Source organism: Notolepis coatsorum (assembly GCF_963971535.1).
Source record: "Notolepis coatsorum genome assembly, chromosome: 6".
Taxonomy (NCBI): Eukaryota; Metazoa; Chordata; class Actinopteri; order Aulopiformes; family Paralepididae; genus Notolepis; species Notolepis coatsorum.
The window spans coordinates 98,734,223-98,761,263 of NC_140170.1; the positions used below are offsets into that span (position 1 = coordinate 98,734,223).

Sequence of the window (27,041 nt, forward strand, 5' to 3'; positions counted from 1 at the left end):
CTGCCATGCCTCCCACCCACAAAGCAGGCAACTCCTTGGATCTCATATTTTCCCGTAACTCCAGCATCATTAACACCACGGTAACTCCCCTACATGTATCTGACCATTCCTTCATATCCTTCTCACTAACTCTCATGCTTAACCGAAAAGTCTTCACCCCAACTCAAACCGTCTCACTCAGACGCAACCTGCCCTCCCTATCCCCCTCCACCCTCTCCTCTGACATAATATCCGCTCTACCTTTGAGTGACACCTTCTCTGCTCTCCCCACAGAGATGGCAACCTCCACCCTCCTCTCAGCCCTTGCAACCTCCTTCGACAAGCTCTGTCCCCTCGTTGAGAAACCTGCCCGCCGTTCCCCACCCAGTCCATGGCTGACGGATGCAGTGAGAGAACAAAGACAGGTCCTGAGAGCGGCTGAGAGGAAGTATAGAAAGTCACGCCTCACTGCTGACATCGACACATATCACAACCTCTTGTTAACATTCTCCAAAACCATTACTAATGCCAAAGCTTCTTTCTTTCACCATAGGATCGAGGCCTCTGCCAAGAATCTTCGCAAACTGCATGCTACCATGTCCTCCCTCCTCACTCCCCCCCCACCTCCTCCTCCCTCATCTTTTTCTGCCGAAGACTTTGCGATCTTCTTTGAGGAAAAAGTGGAGAACATCCGCAGCTCCTTCTCCCAACCCCCACCCATTCCAAACGCTGAATCGAGAACCTCATCCTTCACTCTGTCATCTTTCTCTCCCATTACAGAAGCCGAGACCCTGACACTGGTAACGTCGAACCGTCCGACTACATGCCAGCTGGACCAGCTACCCTCCCCACTCCTCCAGACCATAGCACCGGACATCCTCCCATTCCTAACTGCAACCATCAACTCCTCACTCAACTCGGGGGTGGTCCCCACCTCCCTAAAACAAGCCAGAGTCACGCCCCTCATAAAAAAACCAACCCTGAACCCCACCGTCATAGCCAACTATCGCCCTGTCTCTCTTCTCTCCTTCCTTTCTAAAACACTTGAACGTGCTGTATCCAACCAACTTACTGCTTATCTCTTACAGAATGACCTCCTAGACCCCAATCAGTCTGGCTTCCGGACTGGCCACTCCACAGAAACGGCCCTCATTGCGGTCACAGAGGCACTTCACTTAGCAAAAGCGAAAGGCCTCTCCTCTGTCCTGATTCTCCTAGATCTATCTGCAGCCTTCGACACAGTCAACCATCAGATCCTCCTCGCGGCCCTCGCAGGAATGTGAGTGGCTGGATCTGCGCTGACATGGCTGACATCATACCTCAATGACCGCTCCTACCAAGTGTCATGGAGAGGGACTCTGTCGGCCACCCGCCCCCTCCGGACGGGTGTCCCCCAGGGCTCGGTCCTAGGACCCCTTCTCTTCTCCCTCTACACTAAATCACTGGGTAACATTATCACATCTCATGGCTTCTCATATCATTGTTATGCCGATGATACTCAACTCTTCCTCTCCTTCCCTCCCTCAGATATCCACGTCTCTGAGCGGATCTCGGCCTGTCTGTCCGACATCTCCGCCTGGATGACGACCAACCACCTCAAACTGAACCTAAGCAAAACAGAATTGCTCCACCTGCCGGCCAAATCCTCCCCCCTGACCGACCTCTCCATCACAGTCGAGAATGCAGCTGTGACCGCGTCGCCGAACGCCAAGAACCTTGGTGTTGTCCTCGACGACCAGTTGAACTTCTCTGCTCACATCGCAGCGACAACCAGAACCTGCAGATTCCTCCTGAGCAACGTCAGAAGGATACGCCCCTTCCTGACAAAAGAAGCCACCCAACTCCTCGTCCAATCAACAGTCATCTCCCGCCTCGACTACTGCAACGCACTGCTAGCTGGCCTCCCGGCCACTGCCACCAAGCCTCTTCAACTCATTCAAAATGCAGCGGCCCGCCTGATCTCAAACCTACCGAAGTCAGCCCATGTCACCCCACTTCTTAGGGACCTGCACTGGCTCCCCATTGCTGCACGTATCCGCTTCAAGGCCCTCGACCTAGCATACCGTGCGGCAAAGGGAACCGCTCCCGCCTACCTCCGGTCAATGGTCTCTAACTACACACCCTCAAGACCCCTACGCTCTGCGTCTTCTGGCCGCCTCAGATCTACTCCTATCCAAGCTCCCGGAGGGTCATCAAAGAGAAGCCGCCTATTCTCAGTCCTTGCCCCACAATGGTGGAATGAACTACCCATCCCAGTTAGGACAGCCGAATCCCGTCCAATCTTTCGCGGTCGACTAAAGACTCACTTCTTCAACCATTATCTGAAATGATAAAAAAAAAAAAAAAAAAAATCTAACCCCGACTAACCTTAATGTCATGCACTTGTCCTAATAAACTAACCTACACTGTAACACGCAACACTTTGATGAACATTGTTACTCAGCTGATAGAGTTATACCCTTCTTGCTGTCTTGTCGCACAGAACTTGTAAGTCGCTTTGGATAAAAGCGTCAGCTAAATGACTAAATGTAAATGTAAATGTAAATTTATGACTTTCCATTATTAACTTGCAATATCCCCTGAACAACTGCATGCTTGTAGTAAAGGAGAAATGTGAAGCCTTGTGACAGTTTCCTAAACGAGAGCAGAGGTGTGTGACCACAGTATGGTCTAGGCAGGCACTGGGAATACCTTAGAGGGTAGAATTACTGCACATAGCGAATTGAATGTGCTAGCATACTTTATTGTCAAACAGCTTAAATATAACCAAATATATTCCATAGTGTATTTGTAGTGATATTATTAGGCCAAGTTGCTGGGCAGGAATGGAGGATTAATTTTGAGATTAGGCCAACATACTGTACAGTAACTGCAGAAATAGAGCAGTATGTACAGTATGTAATGACATTGGAGTGTTTATTTGAATGATAAATTATTTACATTGTCTGACATGATAATTATAGACTGTTTCAAAGTGACAACAATAGCATTCTAAAAAGACCCAAGTGTATTTCCTGTTACAATGTTTGCTAATGCAATAACTGACAGGAAATACATTTGGGTCCAACCTGTTCCCTAGCAACATAATTCCACTGAAACCGTCAATGCAGTACACACTCACAAATACACTCTTGACTAAAAGCATATTGTTATTCAATTTCCCATCATTATAGTAATTGCAGTGAGATCAACTCATTTTCAATCCTATTCAAAAAACCATCAGAAACTAACAAAAGTAATCACAGCGCAGTCAAATTATCAATAAGACATGTGGATGCTAATTCAAAGATGTGGATATAAATTAAGATATGTGGATGCTAATTAAAAGATGTGGATATAAATTAAGAGCAAAATTGGGAAAGGCACATCACCAAGCTTGAATTGCAAATGCCCCTAATAGAGAACACCTATGCAATTTGTTCAGGTTTCAAAAATACAATAGATAAAAAAAGAAAAAAGAAAAAAGAATCTTTTAGTATCCTACTGGACAGACCAACTCACTTGTTAAGATCCTACTGTATATTGGATTTCCCCAAGGGGATCAATAAAGGAATAAAGAAATATCTTATCATTCAGATAAGTGCTTATCTGATAAGGGTTAAAGGGGAACTATTTGACTATTTCTTTCACTATTTGGGCACTTTTATACAATTCCTGTGAGTCTATGGAACACCACTGTAAGTTTTTTTTTTTTTTTAAATGCATTGTTTTGTATTTCTAATCAAGTACTCAAAAACAGCATTTTTCTACCTCAAGATCTTAAGCCGTTTTGAGGCTGGGCTCCAACCACTGTGTGGCCTGGTGCCAACTGCCACATCAACTGCCACATTATGCAGCTGAGAAATCTCTGACATCACAGATATGCACATTTTCAGATGACTCAGTTCAGTGAGGGTGAATATTGTGAGAGGAGAATTGGAAGAATGCGCCAATATGAGAATTAGAGACATAGATCCTATTAATATAAGTCCACATAGCTAGGAAACAATGCTAAACACTGAAAAAGGCCATTTATAAGATAGTTCCCCTTTAAGGGTTTTAGGAAAATCCTGTGGGACTTCTGATTCTTATTGGACTGTGCAATAGGATCCTAAAGGATACTGATTTAATACTGTGATTTTATATCATAATTTGGAGACAATCCAGTAGGATTTTCTTATTTGATTCACAAGTGACTTTTTGATAAGGGTACACACAGTACATCACACTTGAATGTACTGAAGTTGAACTGGTGTCTTTGAGAAGGCCCATACCACCACATCACTCTGAAAGAGAAAGAAAAAGAGGGAAAGGAAAGCTAAACATTTAGCTTACACAGAAACAACATGTAAACGCAACTTCATATGATTTACATTTTGAATAAATTTTGTTTAGATATCTTTGTCACACTGCATCAGACACTACACCAGTATTTTACCTTGAACAGTGAGTTTAGTCGTACACTCCACTCTGCCCAGAGCGCTATCGGCAATGACTGTGTAGTCCCCGTTATCCTTGGGTCCAACCTTCAGTATAACCATGGAGCAGACCCCACAGGTATTAGTGATGTAGTAGTTGGTGTTGGTGTTGAGGCTGATGTTGTTGCGGTACCAGGTAACATGGGGCTTTGGGTTTCCGGTCACGGCGCAGCTCATGTAGCACTCATAAGTCTCAGGAATGGAATGCATCTTCAGTGGAACTGAGAATGCTGGTGGTGAGTCAAAACTACAGCCTTTGGAGGTGGGTAAAATCAGCGAGAACTTTTCTGGATGGAGCAGAGAGAACGGAGAGAGAAGTCACAACCAGTGTATTTTTACTTGATATACTATGCCCTCCCTTTTGATTTCCCTCTCCGATGCTATGAATGCGTCCACTCAAATGTTCTCAGCATACGCGTTATGGGTATCTCAGCAAGCAGCATAAAAACTCAATATTTCCCCAGTGTTTCACAGTTATTAACACACTCAATGAACTGTTTAAACATGCCTTTCTTCCTGTTCACTTCCCACATTGGTGAGTCGGAGGCTTCGGAGACGCCCATGTCATTTTTGGCGTAGACCCGGAAGTTATACTGCCTTCCGGGCATGATATTTATGGCCGTGAACTTGTTGTTGAAGAGGCGGTCGCCCACAGTTTGCCAAGTGCGCTTTACAGAATCACGCCTGGCGACGACATAGTGCAGCCTGTCGTCTTTCTTTTCATCCGGGGAGGGAGTCCAGGCGACGGTCACGGTTCCAGGAACATTCTCCTCCAGTTCCACTGGGCCAGGGGGCTTAGGGTCATCTGGAAAAACAGGTAAAATCACATCCTGAAGGCTCAGTCTGTAGTCGTTGAATGCTCAACATTTAGAACGACGTGATGCGCGACAGGCTGCAACTCTCTTCTATTATGAAAAGATAGAGGCCATTTTGAGGCCTTATGGACATGGAGTTATTATGTGAACACCGAACATTATGGTCTTGTCAACGGTTTGGGTGTTAGTCGTATCACTGTACCGGTGACTCTTATCTCAACGCTGACGGTCTCCTGTCCAACAAGGTTTTTTACGATGATAGTGTAGATCCCAGTATCGGTACGCTCTGCCACAGGGATGAGGAGCTGTGACATTATATCTCCATTGCTCACAGTCACATGCTTGGCCACAGGCATTCCATCCTTTAGCCATGAAATGCTTGGCATCGGAGAGGCCTGCCAGAAAGGAGTATAGCAGTGGGGGGTGGGGGGGGGGGGGGGGGGGGGTGGGGTGTAATACATGTGTTTAAAGTGTGATATGTTATGTGGTTGTATATCCATCAGTTGCATGTGTGCTAATTAATTCATGAATAAATGCATTAAGTTGCCAGAATAAAGTAGAATTTGCATTGGTATTGCACTGCAGTTGTAACATTCCACTACCAGGCTATGGACTGCCCTGCCCTGCCCTGCCCCCCCCCTCTCTCTCTCTCTCTCTCTCTCTCTCTCTCTCTCTCTCTCTCTCTCTCTCTCTCTCTCTCTCTCTCTCTCTCTCTCTCTCTCTCTCTCTCCCCCCTGTTCCTGGTTTAGTCTGTAGTTATGTATTATGTTTCTCTTGTCTAGGTCTAGTATTTTAGTCCTTGTATTATTCTTGTTTGCCCCTGTGCTTTGTATTTGGCTCCTTAGCTGTATTTCCTTGTTTAGTGTCCTTTAGTTCTTTGTTGGTCTGTTTCCCCTCCCAGGTTTCTCCAGTTGTAATTAGTCCAGTTGTGTCTCGCTTGTAATTTGCTCCCCATGTATTTGAGTTCCTTGTTTCCTGTTCTCTGTGCTTGTCCATTGTGCGCTGTGACATATGTCTTTTGTGATAGCCACAGAGTTACTAATCTCCTGAGTTTGTTTGCTAAAGCTCTGCCAGTGTGTGCTTTTCTGAGCATACTTAATTCTGTATATTTTTTGTTCTCCTGTGTTTACGGTGTGTGTTTTTCTACTATTTCCTATTAAACAGGCTCAGACCCTTCTTCTGCCTCGTTCTGTCATCACCCCGCATTGTAACAGCAGTTCCACACATGCAGTGTAATACACTTGAATAGCTTAGAGTTGCAGAATTAGCCTTTTAAGATTGGACATTCCAATGAATACAATTATTAGGCAATATACATTCATGTTTCTGCATCATTTACATTTTACATTTAGCTGACACTTTTATCCAAAGTAACTGTTCTGTACAACAAGTTGGCAGGAAGGGTACAACTCTGGCAGCTAAGGGTAAGTGTCAAACTTGAGAGATACACTCTTGAGTGCATAGTAGTATAGACATAATAGGTAGTAATATAGGGGCAGTAGATTACTTAGTAACAAAGTGCATAATAGTACAATTGAATGTTGAATGTTTATTATACTGAACCTGAAAGTTGATGTTGACTCGTGCAGAGTTCCCGGCTCTCACTACTACGAAGCTCTTCATTTTGAGGTCAGTGAATTTTGGCCTCACTGTAAGAATATGGAATTTTGTTTACATTGATGACAAAAAAATTAAGTCATTCACCATACGATTCTTTTGATTGTTGACTGTAAAGCACTGATGATTTGTATTCACTGACCTGGAGGAGGCATTGCAATAATGTAGTTGTCCAACTCTTTGGGCTCACCATCTCCACCCTCATTGGTGGCAACTACTCTTACCCAGTACATGGACATAAACTTCAGCCCCATAATGGAATAGGAGTTCATAATGATATAAGTAGAGTTGCAACGACCCCACTCAGGGTCCTCTGCTGGTCTGAGCTCCACAAAGTATCCCTTGGCTTCATCTTGAACCCCTTCCTCCTCTGTGGGTTTGGACCAAGACAGAGACAAGGTGGTGTTGCTGGAGCCTGTCACCTTCAGGTCAATGACTTTACCAGGTGGCTCTAAGAGGGTAAACAAAACATGAAAGCATAGCCCAATGTGTGTAGGTTATAATATCTATTGTACAATGATCACATGGAGATATCTTAAAAGATATGATCTGTATTTAAAGGAAGGACTTACTCTTAGGATCTCTTGCAATGACAAATTCTGAGGGTGTGCTTGTCTCTCCGGCACCAGATATGTTGATACAGGCAACACGGAACTCATACTCTATTCCCTCAACAACATCTTTCACTGCATGGATTTTGGCTGTTGGCATGACAACAAAATGTAATTATAATATAAGGACAACTTTTTTCTTAGCTTTTCTGTAGTATAAGAAAGTACAAAGATAATATCTCAAGTAATTAAAGCGGTTTAATTTGCTTGTAGCATCCTATTTAATATGAGAATAGGGTATCATACCAAGTTGCACAATACACTAGATACTCAATAAAGACTCAATATTTAACCAATATCGCACCCCTTATTGGCTCCTCTGGTGGGTTGACCTGGCCCCACAGATTGCTGCCTTTCTTGCGCTTCTCCATGTTGTATCCCAGAATGTCAGTTCCTCCAGTATTAACGGGAGGAGTCCATTTCAGGTTGATGCAGTCTTTGAAGGCACTGACCACGACGAGTGCTGTTGGAGGTCCTGGGTACGCTAGAGGACAACAAAACAAAAACATATATATTTGTAAACCTCAATCTTATCTGTTGTGAGGAGGATGTGATAATCGGACATAACATTTACCAACGTGTTCTTTGTCTCAACAAAAACATTTATTTAAAGATTTTCTTTTATCTCGTTTAGTTTGGTTTTAGAGTGTATTGGAGATGTTTGATGAAGAAAGTCGTGGCAAGCCTTACCCTTTGTGCCAGCTTGAATATCATCTGTCTCCATCATTTCACTGATGCCTTCCTCCGTCTCGGCTCTGATATGGTAACAATACTTTCTGCCGTGATCCACATCAGTGTCTTTGTATATAGGCTCTGGACCCATCTTGCCCAGTTTCTTCCAGCTGTTTCGTCCAATTTGCTGGCGCTCCATAATGTAGTCGGTTATAGGAGAACCACCATTGTCTTTTGGAGGCCTCCACTTGAACTCGATGCACTTTGCAGAACTTTCAATGATTTCCACGGGGGACTGTGGAATTGTAGGTCTATCTGTGACCAAACACAGGAATCATTATGATGGGATACAGGTTCAGGTTGTGCTCTATAATTACTGTAAATTATACTTTGCTAACTTAATGAAAAATTAAGGTACCACTACCAGGACATGCTGTGGCAAATCATTTCACATACCTAATACAATTAGCTGGGTGCGGGCTTCAATAGTTCCATATTCATTTTTTATCTTAATTTTGATTTCTCCCGTGGCTTTGCGTGGTAACTTGGTGAGTCGCAGGCCGCTGTATGTGGAGGCCCTGTCAATCTTGGTGTGGGAGTCATCAAACAGCTCCTCCCCCTCATTGTACCATTGGATCTTCATGGGCTCCCGACCCACGAAGGGCAACTCGAAGGCAGCATTTTGCCCTACTTTTATTATGACAGGCTTTTCGAACTCGCTTAGTTCATCAGGGCTGAGTCTGGGTGGATCTGGAATAAACAAGCAGTATCTCATGTAACGTTTAATGTTTAATAGGCATATTCTAAAAGGTGACTTGTTTTTCCCCACAGTGGCTTCACTTCAGGTCTTGCTTGTGTGCTGTGAGCATCTGTACCTGTGTACCCCAACCTGTACCGGTGTACCCCAACCTGTACCTTTGTACCCCAACCTGTACCGGTGTACCCCAACCTGTACCTTTGTACCCCAACCTGTACCGGTGTACCCCAACCTGTACTGGTGTACCCCAACCTGTACCTGTGTACCCCAACCTGTACCGGTGTACCCCAACCTGTACCTGTGTACCCCAACCTGTACCGGTGTACCCCAACCTGTACCTGTGTAACCCAACCTGTACCGGTGTACCCCAACCTGTACCGGTGTACCCCAACTCAACCTTGATGTCATTACCTTCAACAGTCAATGTGGCTTCTGTTTTACGTCCGTCAGCTTCAAATTTGTACTTTCCAGTATCTTCCTCTTTACAGTTTTTGATCAATAGTTTGTGAAAGGTCCCGTCTTTAACAATAGAGATATCATCTGTTGCTTCTGCCTAAAAACACATACACATAAGCGCAAACACACACACACACACACACACACACACACACACACACACACACGCACACGCACACGCACACACACACACACACACACACACACACACACACACACACACACACACACATTTAAACCTCTTATTCAATTGCCATTTAATTACAATACACCATTTTTTTCTTTTTTAAACAATACACAATCAATACTATATTTTCTGCATTCTTCCTCACCTCTTCCCCATCTTTGTACCAGACTCCATCACATTCCCTGCTCAGCTTGCAGACAAGTTCCGCCGCAGTACCAATGACAGCATGGACATCTGACATTCCACAGGTAAAGTGCACTCCTGGATCTGAAGGTCACACAGCATGCATACTTGTTATTCGGGAACAGGACTTTCATAGCAGCACTTAACAACATTAATTTCCCATCTGCAATGTATCTCACCAACGACTGTTTCAGGAATCAGTGGGCCTGTTCTCACTCTTTTCTTCTTTTCTCCGGCAGGATCCTCCTCCCCCTCCGCCTCTGCGGTCTCCCCCAGTGGAGGTTCCTCAACTGGCTGTTCCCCATCCTCTGCAGCCTTAGGCTCTTCGGGTGTCGACTCTGGCGCTGCAGGCTCGGTTTCTGTCTCGGTTCCCGTCTCAGGCTCCACTGGCAGTGTGATACCGGCAGCGGCTGCGGCAGCGGCTGCAGCTGCGGCTGCTTCGGCTGCAGCTGCGGCCGCCTCGGCTGCAGCTTCTGCAGCGGCTGCAGCCATGAGTTCCGCATTCGCCTTTGCCCTTGCCATCATCTCATCTCTCTCCTGCTGTAGCTTAGCCGCCTGCTCCTGAGCTATCTTCATCAGGTCTGTACCACCGCCAGCTAGAGTCGTCTTGCGTTCTTTCTTCTTTCCACTTTTGTCAACTAGCAGGAAAATGCCATTTTAACACATTTTACATTTATATTTACAACATTTTATTTAGATGAATGATTCCATTATTAATTTTTTTTTTTTATTTCAACATACCTTCCACTAGAAGCCAGTTACTGCAGGATGTCATTCCAGCGACTGCTGTATAAATGCCTTTGTCCTGATTCTGCACGTCCTTGATCACCAGTGTATGAATGAGCATGTCCTCTGACACAGTGATGTCATATTTGTCCCCTTGCTCCAATGGTACAGTCTTCCCCTCCCACTTAATCTTGCTCATGGGGGCTGAGAGGCAACACTGAAAGGCAGCATCCTCTCTCTCCTCTGCCTTCACCTCTTGAATCTTGACCAAGAAATCCACCTTGGGAACTACATAAAAAAAGAGGTACAGTACATTTCCCTTCATCATCGCATTCGCTAGTGTATTTTAGTATTGTTTGCCGGAAATCAAAGTACACAATGATAAACTGGGATGTTGTCTTACGTTTGAAGTCAGTTGAGAAGATCTTGACTCCATCTACTTCAACACTGTACAATCCAGCATCATCTCCATCCACGCCATTGATGCTGAAAACAAACTTCTTTCCTATTTTCTTCAGTCCATGTTTCACATCTGTCTCAGGATCAAAAGCAACCATAATTCCATCCTGTTAAGAAATATAAGAAATATGCATGGTTATAGCCTACATCATACATATTGTAGGCAAAATGGTGTGTGTGTGTGTGTGTGTGTGTGTGTGTGTGTGTGTGTGTGTGTGTGTGTGTGTGTGTGTGTGTGTGTGTGTGTGTGTGTGTGTGTGTGTGTGTGTGTGTGTGTGTGTGTGTGTGTGTGTGTGTGTGTGTGTGTGTGTGTGTGTGTGTGTGTGTGTGTGTGTGTGTGTGTGTGTGTGTGTGTGTGTGTGTGTGTGTGCGCGTGCGTGCGTGTGCATGTGCGTGTGATGAATCACTGCCCCCATAACTGTAACACAACTTAGAATACTTGGGAATATGATTATTCACAGTCACCTCACCTTGTACAGGAAGACTTGGCTTGCAGGGTTTTTGAGTGACATATCAAGTTCAAACTCTGCAGCCCCGTTGGGTTTGAGTTCAATGGGTTTTAGGTTACATACTTTTTCAACAACCTAATTGGAATCAGAGTTTTTAAGGGAGAAAAAGTATAGTTCAGGTGACAAATTAGAAGTAGAAAAAACACTGCATGTTTGTTTTATATTTTCTATAATTTACTTTACACTGTGTTGGTGTTGAGTTGATAGCTGCAACAAACCTTTGCCGTCTCCTCCTCTCTTACTTTCTTCTTTTCATTAAGGTGCTTCAGCATCCAACGGAAATCTGTTACTCCAAATTGCGAACAGATGCTCTCATAGTCTTTCTTGTCTGCACTCATCAGGAGGTCCCAAAATCCTTCATCAATTTCTCCATCCTTTTTCGCTGCTTTAGCCTCAACTTCAACCCTATGAAACAGAGAAGCTATGGGATTATTTTGTACATAATTACAGTAAATTATGTATATTTACCCACAATGTTACTGTCTATTTTAGTTTATTTTGTTTGTTTGTTTGTTTGTTTGTTTGTTTGTTTGTTTGTTTGTTTGTTTGTAAGCTTACACTTTCAAGCCCTTTTTTAAATCCTCTGGAATCTCTCGAACAGCTATGATGACAACAACAACAACAACAACAACAACAACAACAACAACAGAGTGGCTATAATCTGCATTTCAATGACTGATTCAGACAGTACTATTGCAAGCTCAATGTAAGTTACATACCAGTCCTCGATTCTTGCATGGCCTTGCTCTTTTTAAAGCCAACTAAAAGGAAAAAGAAGGGCTTCAATATCAAATGTTAATGATTCTGAAACACTAACACATTAAAACATTAAAACATAATTTCATCACCTTCAATAATGTTGAGGGTAGCGGTGACAATAGCTTTTCCAAATTCATTTTCTGCATAGCATTTGTAGGTGTCAGCTTGATCCACACATACATCTGGCATCTATTGAAATATAAAGCAGTATCATTATGGTTTGGAAGACCAACCTTTCATTTGGTAATTTCATTTGATTTACTGTATTGGTCCCCCCCAGCTTTGATGAGTAAGAGACTCATTCTTGAAATGTGAAATGTATGGATGCATATGCAAATGGCCTCACCTGTAACTGGTATTCACCAGAAACTGGCTCAAATACGATTTTGTATCTCTCTGGATCTGTGGTTTCTCCATTGTTTCTTGCCCAAGTCACAGTTGGTGTTGGCTCTCCAGTAATTATTGATTTGAAAATAGCCAATTTCCCTATATAGAAGAATGTAAAAGTGTGCAATTGTGTTAATGATTAGCATTAGAACAATTTCAGCATTGTCACTTATCCTAATGTGTACACAAATTATAATAGAAAATAACAGTCATATTTCTTACGTATGCCTTTACAACTGAACCTACCCTCTTGAATAGTCAGAGCAATTGGTTTCCGGGTGAAATCTGGAGTGGTTTTTCCTTCAGGCATTTGTTCCACAAATTGGGTAATCATAACCCCAGGAATCTTTGACTTCTTCTTAATCCTCACTGTTGTGAAGTGAGAAAATGATGGCTGACACATTAGAAGTTGACATCATGTCATGTAAAGCAATATGGTATGTACTGTATGTTAGTTACAGCATAGGCTATTTTGAATAATGCATTTTTATATAATAAATAATGCATATTTAAAGTTTGAATGCCGTAATGATCTTCACTCACCCTGCCCCGGAGCAGTTGGCTCCTCATCCTTAGTTCTCCGAATCTTAAACATTTTGGTCTAGAAACAGAGGATCTGTTAATAAAAGAACATCATCATGTACACCTTCTGAAAAAACAACTGAGATCTTGTATTCATTATTAAATCTCAGTGAATGACCACTGTAAAGTATACAATTTGTTCATATGCAAGGAACTAAATGGGGTTGCCATTTTCTGGGGCCCCCTCTCCACATAGATACAAATTTACATATCATGTGGGGGCGTTCTTGCCAGTAAACTGTGGCAAAAGATTGGCTTCTTGTATAGTAATAGAGCCAGCTTCCCTATGATTAGCAGTAAAATAGTCGTTGACGCAGTTTTCTTGTCTGTGTTGGACCACAGAGATGTAATTTATATGTGGCGGCTTCCATTCTTAGGTCCTTAGACTCCGTATATCATTCAACTATTAGATTTATCACTGGTGATGGTTGTGGTTTTTTTCACCTTTGTGACCTGTCTAGTATAGAGTTTGATGGTCCTCCCGAGCAGAGAGGCGAGAGCTGCATTGGCATCTATTTCTATATAAAGCCATACTTGGAGATTGCCCAATTTATCTCACTTCTCTGTTGGAGTGGACATCTGGACCCTATGGTACATAATAATTAAATTGTCTTATGCTTAAAGCACCTAGAGTTTGTACTGAACTTGGAAAGTCTTCTTTTAGCTTCTGTGCTCCTGTTACGCAGAACATCATACAGTACAACAAACTCTAAAACTCAATACTTTGGTATCCTTTGGTCAGTTTAAATCCTTACTCACCAACCATTCCACCATAATCTGCAGTTGTTTTAATTGATTGTATAAACTCTATGATTGCATGTATTGTATAATGTATTGTGTATTGTATATTTATTGTATTTATCATGTAGTCATTAAGTTTGTATGCTTAACATCATTGAAAATGAAGGCTTGCCCGCAATCTTTATGTAATGGGGTGCTGCTGCTATTCGGGATTGCTTTTAGTAACCGGGAGAAACCCCATCTGTCTGCCCAAATCAGCCATCGGTGTCACTTACCCTTGCTCTAACCACTGGTTTTAGGCTATATGTCTCCCATTGGAATGTCATGTTGACAAATTTTGAGTAAACCCTGTTCTTAGTGAAGTCTTTATTATACTGTTTGAGGAATGGGTCCAAGAGATTCATTCATTATGTCCTGCTGTTTGACGTGGGAGTCCAAGTACCTAAAAGTATTTAAATAATGTCCAAGGGTTATACCATTATCTCTATGGTAGCCTACAAAACACTTTCTTAGATAGTATATCTATATAATATTGTTACACTTTTGGTCCTATTGTATTTACCATGACCAGAGCAAGATTCAGTATGTTTGTGCATCAATAATAATATAATAAAGTCTTGCTGCCTTTTTGGTTAAACAGATCAACTATAATTAAGGTCAGAACTGCTGACAAACAACACAAGGGATTATACATTTGAACCAAACTGCATTAGGGGATCAGCCCTTGTTTTTCCTTTTAAATATCAACTTTAACTGCAAGCGGCAAATGGTGTACACCGCTTGTCAGATCATGATATGTTCCCTGAGTTAGTAATACAAGCTGGATTGTAAATGTAAGAATTCCTGTGGTCACAGAATGCTTAGCATGCTCTAACTGGGTTGCAGCATGTGACCTGCCTCATTTTGCTTGCATAGGTCACATACCTCATAAAACTATGTATCATGAACCAAGAAGTGACGCAAGTGGCTGACGGCAAATGTGGCAGACCAGATGAGCTCACTTCCACTCATGGCCATTATCCTCATTTGTATGTAGCCCTGAGTTTATATGATGAAGAAATACAAGTCATCATTTGGTGCCACAGACAAAAATTTGGTTATCAATGTAAATTCTGTTTTGCTTCTAGAATTTACACAATTGTGTTACAATTAAAATCAACAGAATCTAAGAGGTACCGGTAATTTTGTGTATGATCACTTTGTCAACATGTTTATGAAGCAAGCCATCTTCAATGGCCAATTTCTCAAAATGACATAACATATCTTTTAAACAAGATTACCCCATGGGATGTCTTCTAATATTAGTATTATTATTTATTTTTTTATGTTTACTTCACTGGGAAAAATATGTTTAGTAAACATAAACATAAAATAAACATAAACATAAATGTTTTTTAGTAAACATAAAAAAGTGTTAAATTTTTATGCAGGCCTACTTGGAGCAGTACTACCATATTTGTCCGGGATGAAAAATAGCCATGCATAGCAACTGGGCACTTGGACTGATTTATGAATCAGGGTGTGTCAGGGCCACAGCAGGTCCTGAGACTCCCAGACATTCGTCTAGTGGCAGTGTGGTCGTACTCCCTCAGTATTAACATGACCACCCTGTATCTTCAACATTAGTGTACATGACTCCACTGGATGGGGACTGTGTGATTGTTTTGGATCAAATATGACACTTTCAATTGATGATTTAGACTAGTATGATTGCTCAACATCAATGTATCTTGCAGCTGTGCACTAATTAGCTTTAACATCCATCAATATTTATATATATATGTATATTACATTTTTTTTTTTTTTTTTTTTTTACAGATTCATGACCCCCTTTCAGCCTGCTCTATATTTTGCTAACCAGTACTGATTAAATATAACCATCAGTTACATCATTACTGTTCATAGTCAAATTAAATGGTAGAGAAAGAGGGACTACAGAGACCGTATAGTAAACACACACACACACACACACACACACACAGCACTTTTGAATCTTGCCCACTTGATGGAGCAGATGTTACCAGTATTTAAACCATTATGGTGTGGTCCCACAATGGACTCAATATCAGACCAGGTGTTCCTAAACAGCCTTGTGCCCCAATGCCCAGTGATTACACTTACTTGTTATCTGGGATACTGCTCTCCTCTCACCTCCTTCCAGCCAAGTTGCTGCTGATACTTGAGTGTGGGCTCTTCTTTTTGAGAGGCAATAAAAGCCTTTTTGAGATGCTCAGTGCAAGCTGGCCTTGCACCCTGTGGCTGCGAGGGATAGGTTTACTGTCATGCACTTTGGCCCTATACTAATAGGTTCTTGAAAAGGAGGTACTGAAGGCAATGAACTCCTCCCTCAAAACCAAGGTTCCAGCTTGAATATGTTGCTATGATTCTTTTGAAAAAAAGGAGTCATTGAAGTTCCATGGGCTGAACTACCTTGCCACCGATTTTGTTCTATAACGGAGACTAGAATAACGACATTCTACAAGTCAAGAGGTAAGCTTCAGTTAAATTCTGTCTCTTTTCGTTTTCTTGATTACAATAGTGTGTGAGAAAAACAAACGCCATTAATGTATTGACTAACAGTCTCACATGTTTGCAAGTGAATGTAAGATGTTTTTCATGAATGCTCACACTGAACACAATACTGTATTGGACAAAAAGCAACAAAAGTTACTACAATAGTCTGTCTTATAGGGGAAAATGGATTGATTTGAGCCACTCTTGCATTCTTGAGTTTTATTTGGGAGAGGGAAATGCTTCATTGTCACTATCAAAATTGTAGTTTACAATCGTGTTCATAGAAACACTATCATTTCCTGTGGATGCTGCCATTTCAAAATGATGAACAAACAGACATTGGTACTTTGGCAAAAATGTCCCCATGGTATGAGAAAGTTGAACCAGTGTTAAAAGTAAGTTGAGCCACCAGTATTGTAGGATGCCTTAAACACTTCATGCAATACTTGATCACTAAATTATATATTAATAGCAAGTCATAACTCATATCTCTCACAGTCTAGCAAATACTTACAAGGGGCATATTATGTGTCTTGTCAACAATTGTATACAACTTTGAATCTGTGGATTTGATTGTTAATTTGTTTTTAGTAAAGAAACTAGTCTAAATCTTATTTAAATTAATTTTCTTCTTCCCTTGTACTGAACATGCACACCACATTTAAAATGTATTATTTCATTCCCTGCCTGGATACTTGACAGGCTTGATTAATTCAAGCTATTCATTGCTTGTGGTCCCGTTGTGACATAACAAACAAGTATGATTCAGAACAGCTTGTTAAAGCGCCTAAATAATATTTAGCATAACTATGTCCCCTTTAACTTGCTCCACACCGAAAAAGTAAATTTTTCCAACAGACAATGATTTTGACAAATATATGTCACCAAAGGAATCCTATTTGGGTTTGAATTGTAGTTATTGTGTGGACCCAAACTACTGAAGCATGATGCAGTATATTAGGAATTGACATTTTCATTGCAGACCAGGACGATCACACTGAAGGACATTTTTGTTGACTTTAAAAACAAGATTCCTGTTATTCTACGTTTACTGATCCTCAGACTACTGCTGTGACTGTAGCTATAACTGCTTTAACTTGCAGTATATTTTATATACAAATATTTTATTTTGTATTTCAAATATCTAAAAACTGCTTCACCCCCCCCCCCCCCACGCCCAGGCCCAACATACCCCAGTCTCCCCTACATCTGTGAGAAGCATGTTTTTTTTCAGCTTTGTCTGTCAAATTGAACACTATAACTGTATAACTGTATTTAGTAGTGTTTAATTTAGCGTGAGTAATCAATACTCTTCATTGAAATTGAGAACTGTCATTCTGTCTTCTTCAGTGTCTCTAAACTTGGACTAATATCTGACCCCACAAAACAACCTCTAGAGGTAATACAAGCAGACTGAACATAAATCACACACATAAAGGTCCAATGGCTTCATATGCAGGTTCCACAATGAACATTAAAACTCCCACATCATTATGAGCTTGACATATTTATTTACACTAATCCTCATAACACTTTGTAAATGGTTACGTTTACTTTACATCACGATACAAATATCTACACTTTAAAACATAGATATGTTATGCTTGCTTTCTTGATTTTCAATTAGTAAAATGAATAGGTTATTTTGTAACATTCATTAAAAATTGGGGGGAGTAGGGGTGACAACCAGTACAACAAAACAATCACTATACATTAGAATAGATAGACTTGACCACTAGCTTCTTTTCTCATGTCAAACGAAAACCAGCTGATCAGCATAACTCAAAACCATAAACAGCAGGCAAAAACAAATTTTCCAAAGTACGCAATTAAAGAACCATAGCCACATATTTGCAATTCTGTCCTTTGAATGTTTATGCTGCTGAACATGCAAATTATTACACTTGGACGGCTTTCTTTCTAGTGTTAATTTTCAACATTGCACATGCCTAAGTCAAATTAACACCACTCGTCCCTTTATTGAGAATGCACTTTTGAAATCAAAACTCTTTCCTTCATTGTATGCATAAGACTATGTTAGTTAGAACAATTTCCTTCCCTCAAACCAAAAATAATTGATGCATCACATCGTAAACAATCAGAGCCTTAAAACGCAATGCATCACAACAGAATATTAAATCATATCACATCACATACAACTCCGGGAAGACTTGGCTTGAAAGATAATGCATTATTTGTGCATGAAATGAGGCAACTTGATCTCTATTGTTCTTTAAAAAGTGTGCAACCATCTTCATCGTGACATTGATTTAATCTGGGGGGGGGGGGGGGGGGGGAGAAGAAAGGTAAAAGCAGTGGTTAGTTTTAAATGATCCTTCATCACTCTGACATACAGTACAGTATATCATCTCCATTGATCCATGATTTACCTCTGACTATCAGTTTGGTGGAGCACTCTGCTCTGCCCAGACCGTTCTCTGCGACAATCTTGTACTCCCCCATGTCCTTGGGACCGACGTTCAGGATGAGCATGGAGCAGACTCCACAGGTGTTGGAGATGTAGTAGTTGGTGTTGGTGTTCAGGCTGATGTTGTTGCGGTACCAGGTAACATGTGGCGCCGGGTCCCCTCTTATAGCACAGCTCATGTAGCACTCATAGCCTTGTGGAGCGGTGTGCAGTTTCAGTGGGACAAGAAACCTGGGAGGGCGCTCCAGGTCGCAGGTTTTAGTCTCTGTCATTTTCAACACGAACTTCTCTGGAAAAAGTTAATTATACATGTTAGTTTCAAATTGTGTTTCATTTTCACCGTTGCAATCAGGTCTCCAGTTCCACATGCATCTTTGGTGTAGAAACATTAATGGTGCGACTGGGTGTTCTGCTACTATACTGTACATCATCAGGCTACCATTACTAGGGTTGTTTGTTTGTTTATTTCTTATTAAAATGTAATTAAGATAAGATATTACTTTATTGATCCCCTTGGGGGAAATTTGGGCATCACAGCAGCATGGGGGAGGGGAGGGGAGGTACATGTATGGGCAATAGCAGAAATACATAAAGAATAGATAATACAATGTTATCTGAATGTATAGAAATATATGAAAAAAACTAAACAAATAAATAAACAGTGTAAACAATATAATTAACTGAATATAAAAATATGAGAAAAGTAAACTCTAATCAGAGATGCAGATGAGGGTCTGTATGTCCTATCAGTTATATTATATGTTAAAATAAATATGGACAATAAATAATTAGAATCTGAATATATACTACAGTATGAACAAGAGTAACAGGTATAGGTACACAAGGTACCCTAACTGGCATGATATACGTCATAAGTTGTAGTCCGTGCAGGTTTGGTGGTTAAGAGTCAGACACACTTTAGTGGTGAGACATTCCCAGTGGTTCTCGAGTTTTCTGCTCTATTGATTTAAGTCATTGAAATGCATAGACCTTTACCGATGAGTACCTTTTTTGGCGGAGATGGACCACTTTGGTGATGCGGATGGTTTGGAGGCGCCCATGTCATTCTTGGCAAAGACACGGAATTGGTACTCTCTGCCTGGCATTATGTTGCAGGCTGTGAATTTGTTGTTGAAGATGTGGTCTGCTACTGTATGCCATTGTCTTTTGGTGGAGTCACGCTTGGTCACCACGTAGTACAGCCTGTCATCACGTTTCTCGTCTGGAGATGCTACCCATGAGATGGTCACCGTGCCGGGCACGTTTTCATCAATCTCCACGGGACCCGGTGGCTTGGGCTCGTCTAGAGTTCACAAAGGAAGAAACTAGTTAGGTTTCATGTAGCATTAACATTTGACAATTTGTCAACCCTACTAAGGAAAAATGCAGTGGTGGAACGTAAATACCGGTAAGCATTTTCACTCAAGTACTGTACTTAAGTATTTTGAGGTACTTGAGTGTTTTCATTTTAGGGAACTTTTACATTTCAAAGGAAATATTGTACTTTTTACTCCATTACATTTGTCTGAACCCATCAGTTACTATTTACTTTGAAGAAAACATGGCATAAATGTATGAAGATAATGTTTTTTCAAATCTGAAGCCTGCCAACTTCAAGAGGACGTAATCAGAGCAGCAGAATTGGACCACATACCACTTTAACACAACCATTAGAGGTCACAGGCCAGCAAGACCGATGGCTTCTCAGTTACAGTGGGTGACAATATTGTCACAAGGAAAGATGAAATTACATACCTGGGTTCCATCCTAGAGGCAAATCTTTCCTGTGACAAAATGGCATCCAATATAATAAAAAAAAAGTCAACCAACGAACCAGATTCTTGTACCAGATCTCCTCTCTGGTAAACAAGAATACCCTGAAGACTCTGGCAGGAGCACTCATTCAAGGGTACTACGGCTATGCTTGCACCTCATGGTACCAAAGCACCTCAAAGGCGCTAAAAACAATATTACAAACATCACAAAACACTACTACTTGACCTTACTCCTAAAACCCACCTCACCCCTGCCCACTTTGACTACCTAGGATGGCTTAGAGACAGTAGATGACAGAGTACAGCAACTTGCAATGGGCCTGGTCTACAAGATACACTACACCACACAGGTACCCATGTACATGTCGAAATACTTCCCAAAGGTCAGTGAATACCACGACCACAACACCAGAGGGAGTTCCACAAATCATGTGCAACCCAGATTCGGCACAAACAAGGGACTAAACACGTTTCGCAATTATGCCACAACAATGTGGAACGCCCTACCCAAAGCTGTAAAAAATCATTTGAATCCCTACCCACATTCAAAACCACTCTTAAAGAGCAATTAGAAACTGGCCACCGTAAATGTCCAAACCCCCCCTCCCCCACCCCCTCCTAATGTACAGTCTCCTCCCCATCATATGTATATATTTTCTGTTAGGATCTCTGGGTAACAGTACTGTATATTTGCAGATCGTATATGTCACAAATGTAACAGTACTATGTCATGTATGTTGTGTATGTCATAAATGTCACTATGAATTGAAAATGGGGGACCCTGATCTAAACAAGACAAACGTTTTTCTCTGGTCTGCATTCCCTTAACAATTGTGTGTATTGAGCCATACTGTATTGTACCCATTCTGCAATCTGTTAAATAAAGTTGTCATTCATTCATTCATTCATTCATTCATTCATTCATTCATTCATTCATTCATTCATTCATTCATTCATTCATTCATTCAATGGCTTGAGGATTGAATGATTCCAAGGACTTGCATACACAAAATCACGTAGAATGCACAATTTGACTTTAGATACATACATTCAATGTTGAATACTTCTCTACTTAACCCTTAAGTAGAATTTTGAATGGAGGACTTTTACTTTTACCAAGTACTATTTTATCTGGGTATTTCTACTTTTACTTAAGTAAAGGAACTTTGTATTTCTTCCACCCCTGGACAAATGCAGTAACCTGATATTTTGCCAAACATTTGTTATTGTCATGTTTTATCATCACAATAAATATTGCATCTCTTCTCTATTATGTTGTGATAGAAAAAACTAAAACTACAATAAAAATAGATTTTTCTCAGTTTCACCCTGAGCGGTTTCTACCTTTTTCCTTTCTACGGCATCATTGATAATTTGCACATTTGACTCATCTCACCTGTGACTCTAATCTCAATGCTGTATGTCTCCTGGCCCACAATGTTCTTGACAACAATTGTGTAGATTCCTGTATCTGAACGCTCTGAAGTGGGAAGCAAAAGTTGGGATGCAGTCTCAGCATTGCTGATAGTCACCCTTTTGGACACAGGCACTCCGTCTTTCAGCCAAATGACATCAGGCCAAGGGGACGCCTGCGGAGAATATGACAAACTATTAAGTCCATATAAATGTAAATGAAAAGGCATGTCCATAGTATCTGTTTTACTATAGGTATAGGCTTAATTCTTTTTCAAATTACCTCATAATTAATGTTGAATCGTGCAGAATTCCCCGCTCTCACCACCAATAAACTCTTGATTTTGATATCAGTGAAACGTGGCCTCACTGGATGAGGGGGAGAATGAGGGATGAAATGAATAATTAGCAGGAAAAGGCATGCAGGTACTGTATGTAGTTAGAACTTAAAGGTGCTGTAAGTGGCATGTTCCTTGTTAAAATAATGTGTTCATTTGAAGTCCCTCCTTTCTGCATTAAACACAAAATACATTTTATGATATCCCTTCCCACTTTATCCAATCAGGATTGAGAACCCTATATTTGTACTTATTTCAAGAAATCTTGCCAAGCAAAATTAGCTGGTAGATTATTTGAGTGTTTCAGGCACATATTTGCTTAGTTTTTATTTATTTTTTGGAGTTCTTTGGGAGCGGGATACCAGAACAATTATTTTATTTATTACTGTTAGAGAGAAGGGACTGGGAGACCCATGTTACTGACCAAAACACTATACTGTATATCAGTGATGGCTGTCGGAATGTAGAGCTATTGTTTCAACATGTAGACTACTTATTTTAACAAACAAACAAATACCACTTACAGCACCCTTAACCCTTTCACTACCACACTACCAAAGGGTTAACCCTTTCACTGCAACAATACATAATGTTAACCCTTTCACTGCCATATGACAAAGGGTTAACCCCTTCACTACCATCTGTAGTGTGGTAGTGAAAGGGTTAAATGTATCCAACACAGTTTTCTTGTAAGCAGCTCAGTATATTCACACTTCCACCCAAATAGACAGTTTTCTAGTGTTGTTTTACAGTCTACAAGCTGAATAGATTTCCTACCTTATAACCTTTGCTAAATACATTTTCACTGTCTTATTTGCTCTCGCAATGCATCCTTGTTAAGTTTCACTTTCGATTTTGGCAAAGTTGCAATGAGTCTGAACTCCTTTGATTGACAGATTTCGAAGAAGATCTTGTAAATGAATCAATTTGAAGCACAAGGGCATGTTTACATGATTCCAGTGCAAGCGTGTTTGTGGAATAACATGTAATACATTCCATTGGATACCTTTAATGGGGATCTTAGGCCTTGTACATGCTTGAACCTTTTTAAGGGTTTTGTTTTGAAAACGCTTTTGCTTAGAACAATAGAATGCTGATTATTGGAATTTTCATAATCCTGCCATTGGCAATAAAGCCATAGCAAAGTTGTCAATGAGGCAAACCTGAACTGAGAGTTGTCATCAATGTGACAACACAATTTCCTCACTCTTTACCAAATTGAAAACTTCACACACATTTCCTGAAATGTAGCAAAGTGATTCGACAGTATAGATAAATAAACTAAATTAGCCATATTAATTTATTTTGAGACTCTTACCAGGAGGAGGCATTGCTAGGACGTAGTTGTCCAATTCCTGTGGCTCTCCATGTCCTCCATCATTGGTGGCAACGACTCTCACCCAGTACATTGCCATGGACTTCATGCCTTTCACTGTGAACGTGTTCATGATGATAGCATTGGTGTTGCAACGACTCCACTCAGGGTCCTCTGCTGGTCTGATCTCCACAAAGTATCCCTTGGCTTCATCTTGAACCCCTTTTTCCTCCTTGGGTTTGGTCCAAGACAGAGACAAGGTGGTGTAGGTGGAATCTGTTGCCTTCAGGTCAATGACTTTACCTGGTGGCTCTGCAAAATATCGTTCATATTCAGACCTTGTATATTATCAATGTTGAAAGATGATCATTATCATAATGACATAAATCATGATAGATTAAAATGTGACCTACTTTTGGGGTCCCTGGCAAACACAAAATCAGACGGGGTACTGAATTCACCCGCGCCAGAGTCATTGACGGCTGACACACGGAATTCATACTCCATGCCCTCAACCACATCTTTGACACCATATTCTTTTAAGCAGGTAAAGTGAAACATAAGAAAAGAAGAGAAAATAAATCACAGGCCATAATAAGGAATGACATTAAAGAATAACTGCTCATTTGGAAACAGTGCTACACAAGTAACAACACAATCCCTGCGCAATGTTGCACTAGTAAGTAACTTGCGTTAATACTAATGGAAATGCTTGGCTACCCAAAATGATTGTGTTGTTTCCAAATCCGTAACTTTAACTAGAAATACTGTATCACTGTTGTATACTTCCAACAACCAGTAGCCAATGGGGGCATACGAGTAGGAGGAGGGGCAAACATAGACCAATGTAAGCAGATGACCTTGCAGAGTTCAACAGCACCACCCACGAGTCTCTATGACAAACTTCACGATATATGAAAAGGACAGGGCTTAAGTATAGTGGGTGGGGCAAACAGACTTGTGTAACTGGATGTCCCTGCTGAGTGTAATGACACCTCCCATACGTCTCTACGACACATTTTCCATGATATGTGAAAGGGGTGGGTCTTAAAGGGGAACTCCAACATTTTGGGAAATTAGCTTATTTAACATCTTCCCTGGAGTTAGACAAGAAGATACATACCTTTTTTGTCTCTGTGCGTGCATTTTAGCTTTGGGAATAGACGCTCCGTTAGCATAGCTTAGCTTCATCACTGGAAGTGAGGCAGGACAGTAGCCTTACAGTGCCTTACAGTGTATTGCAAGGTCTGACATTGACCAAACTTGATATGCATGACCTTGGTGGGCTCTAGGTCAACTCCTGAAAAGGGGGTCAATGTCAGACTTTGCAATCAAAAGTTAGGGGGCTAATAACCCTTGCCATAATTTCAGTGCGCCCCCTAACTTTTGATTGCAAGGTCTGACATTGACCCCCTTTTCAGGAGTTGACCTAGAGCCCACCAAGGTCATGCATATCAAATTTGGTCAATGTCAGACCTTGCAATACACTGTAAGGCACTGTAAGGCTACTGTCCTGCCTCACTTCCAGTGATGAAGCTAAGCTATGCTAACGGAGCGTCTATTCCCAAAGCTAAAATGCACGCACAGAGACAAAAAAGGTATGTATCTTCTTGTCTAACTCCAGGGAAGATGTTAAATAAGCTAATTTCCCAAAATGTTGGAGTTCCCCTTTAAGCATGGGGGTGTGGTTAACCAATGAAATGTTAGACCAATAGTAGTCTCTACTGAGTGGACGTTTGTGCCAAATTTGGATAAATTCCTTCAAGGTGTTCCTGAGATATCGCGTTCACAAGAGAATGGGACAGATGTGAGGTCACAGTGACCTGTCATCACCAAAATCGAATAATCCTTGAGTTCAAGTGGATGTTTGTGCCAAATTTGAAGAAATTCCCTCCAGGCATTCCTTTTTCTTTTATCCACTTTTTCTCCTCCTATTTTCTGTATTTTTTCTCCCATCCCAATTTAGTTGCTCATGCCAATTCCCCCCTCCCCTTCCTGGTCGTTGCGCACATGTGCCCCCCACTGGTCGGTCTAGGGAGCCCTGAAGTCTCACATGCTTCCTCCGATACATAGGAGACAGCCAGCAGCCTCTTTTCACCTGGCAGCGAGGACTCTCATTGGTGAAGTGTAACGCGTGGGAGGTCACACTACCTTCACCATTCCCCCCCCTCGCTGTGCAGGCGCCCTGACCGACCTGTAGGAGTCGCTGTTTACAACGACCAGATTACCACCCACCGGCTTCCCTCCCGCTGACACTGCCAATTGTGCCAGTATGACGACCGGCCAAGCCGGAGGCACCGCTGACAGCCGGATTCGATACCAGTGTCTCTGCGGTGGTAGACAGACGCTTAGTCCGCTGTGCTACCCGGCCGCCCTCCATCCAGGCATTCCTGATACATCACGTTTCACAAGGGAATGGGAAGGACATGAGGTCACAGTGACCTTGACCTTTGACCACCAAAATGTTTTCATTTCATCCCTGAGTCCATGTGGATGTTTGTGCCAAATTTGAAGAAATTCCCTCAAGGCGTTCCTGAGATATTGCGTTCATGAAAAAGGGGGGAGGACGGACAACAACACCTCCGGCCACAGCTGTGCCACGTGGATGCAGTGTATCATGATTTGAGGGAAATTGTCTTGAAGAAATGTTTAGCATAGAAACCTGATTTGACCAGATGTTCCATTGAGTTGACTAGTCCCCACAGATTGCTGCCCTTCCTGCGCTTCTCTATGAGGTATCCCATGATGTTGGTTCCTCCAGTCTTAGAAGGAGCAGCCCAAGTCAGATTGATGCAGTCTTTGAAGGCACTGCTCACCTTGGGAATAGGAGGGGGTCCGGGGTATGCTATGTAGACACACACACACACACACACCCACACACACACACACACACACACACACACACATACACACACACACACACACACACACACAAACACACACACACACACACACACACACACACACACACACACATACACACACACACACACACACACACACACACACACACACACACACACACACACACACACACACACACACACACACACACACACACACACACACACACACACAGATCAGTTTCTTCACGTTTTAATGGGTTTAGAAAAGCAATTGCATTTTCCCCCACATTTCATTTGCCTTGCTTTTTAAGAAGTATCTCTGTTATCTCTGTATTATTTGAATTATTTTATTTCCATTTTACATCATCCAAAGAATTTGCCATTACAGGGTGACTATACTTTATATGGCTGTGTGATTCTTAATCACATCAAGTCATATGAAACCATTTAGTTATGTTCATTTAATCTATTTCAACAGGAAAAAGCACCATACAAAGTCATTACAACATCTTTGG

At 41.5% G+C, this 27,041-nt stretch overlaps 2 protein-coding genes across 2 annotated transcripts in view; both read right to left on the reverse strand.

Moving 5' to 3' along the window:
- Positions 1 to 4,239: 4,239 nt before the first annotated feature.
- On the reverse strand, positions 4,240 to 13,169 carry igfn1.3 (immunoglobulin like and fibronectin type III domain containing 1, tandem duplicate 3; the record flags this gene model as incomplete). Its single annotated transcript, XM_084315701.1, has 22 exons — positions 4,240 to 4,244; positions 4,397 to 4,723; positions 4,945 to 5,241; positions 5,454 to 5,646; positions 6,815 to 6,900; positions 7,011 to 7,319; positions 7,441 to 7,569; positions 7,784 to 7,963; positions 8,170 to 8,466; positions 8,608 to 8,901; positions 9,320 to 9,461; positions 9,697 to 9,818; positions 9,914 to 10,372; positions 10,476 to 10,748; positions 10,864 to 11,026; positions 11,390 to 11,503; positions 11,647 to 11,833; positions 12,144 to 12,189; positions 12,277 to 12,376; positions 12,534 to 12,673; positions 12,821 to 12,943; positions 13,118 to 13,169. The coding sequence occupies 22 exons, from the start codon at positions 13,167 to 13,169 to the stop codon at positions 4,240 to 4,242; spliced, it is 4,038 nt and encodes a 1,345-aa protein (XP_084171827.1).
- Positions 13,170 to 16,021: 2,852 nt separating this feature from the next.
- igfn1.1 (immunoglobulin like and fibronectin type III domain containing 1, tandem duplicate 1) overlaps positions 16,022 to 27,041 on the reverse strand; it is a gene marked incomplete at both ends in the record, with an annotated part of 57,319 nt that continues 46,299 nt past the window's right edge. Inside the window, 8 exons of the mRNA XM_084315702.1 lie at positions 16,022 to 16,092; positions 18,802 to 19,128; positions 19,846 to 20,142; positions 22,011 to 22,203; positions 22,311 to 22,396; positions 23,684 to 23,992; positions 24,094 to 24,216; positions 26,343 to 26,525. Coding sequence (XP_084171828.1) covers positions 16,022 to 16,092; positions 18,802 to 19,128; positions 19,846 to 20,142; positions 22,011 to 22,203; positions 22,311 to 22,396; positions 23,684 to 23,992; positions 24,094 to 24,216; positions 26,343 to 26,525 — 1,589 coding nt within the window. The remainder of the gene's footprint in view (positions 16,093 to 18,801; positions 19,129 to 19,845; positions 20,143 to 22,010; positions 22,204 to 22,310; positions 22,397 to 23,683; positions 23,993 to 24,093; positions 24,217 to 26,342; positions 26,526 to 27,041) is intronic.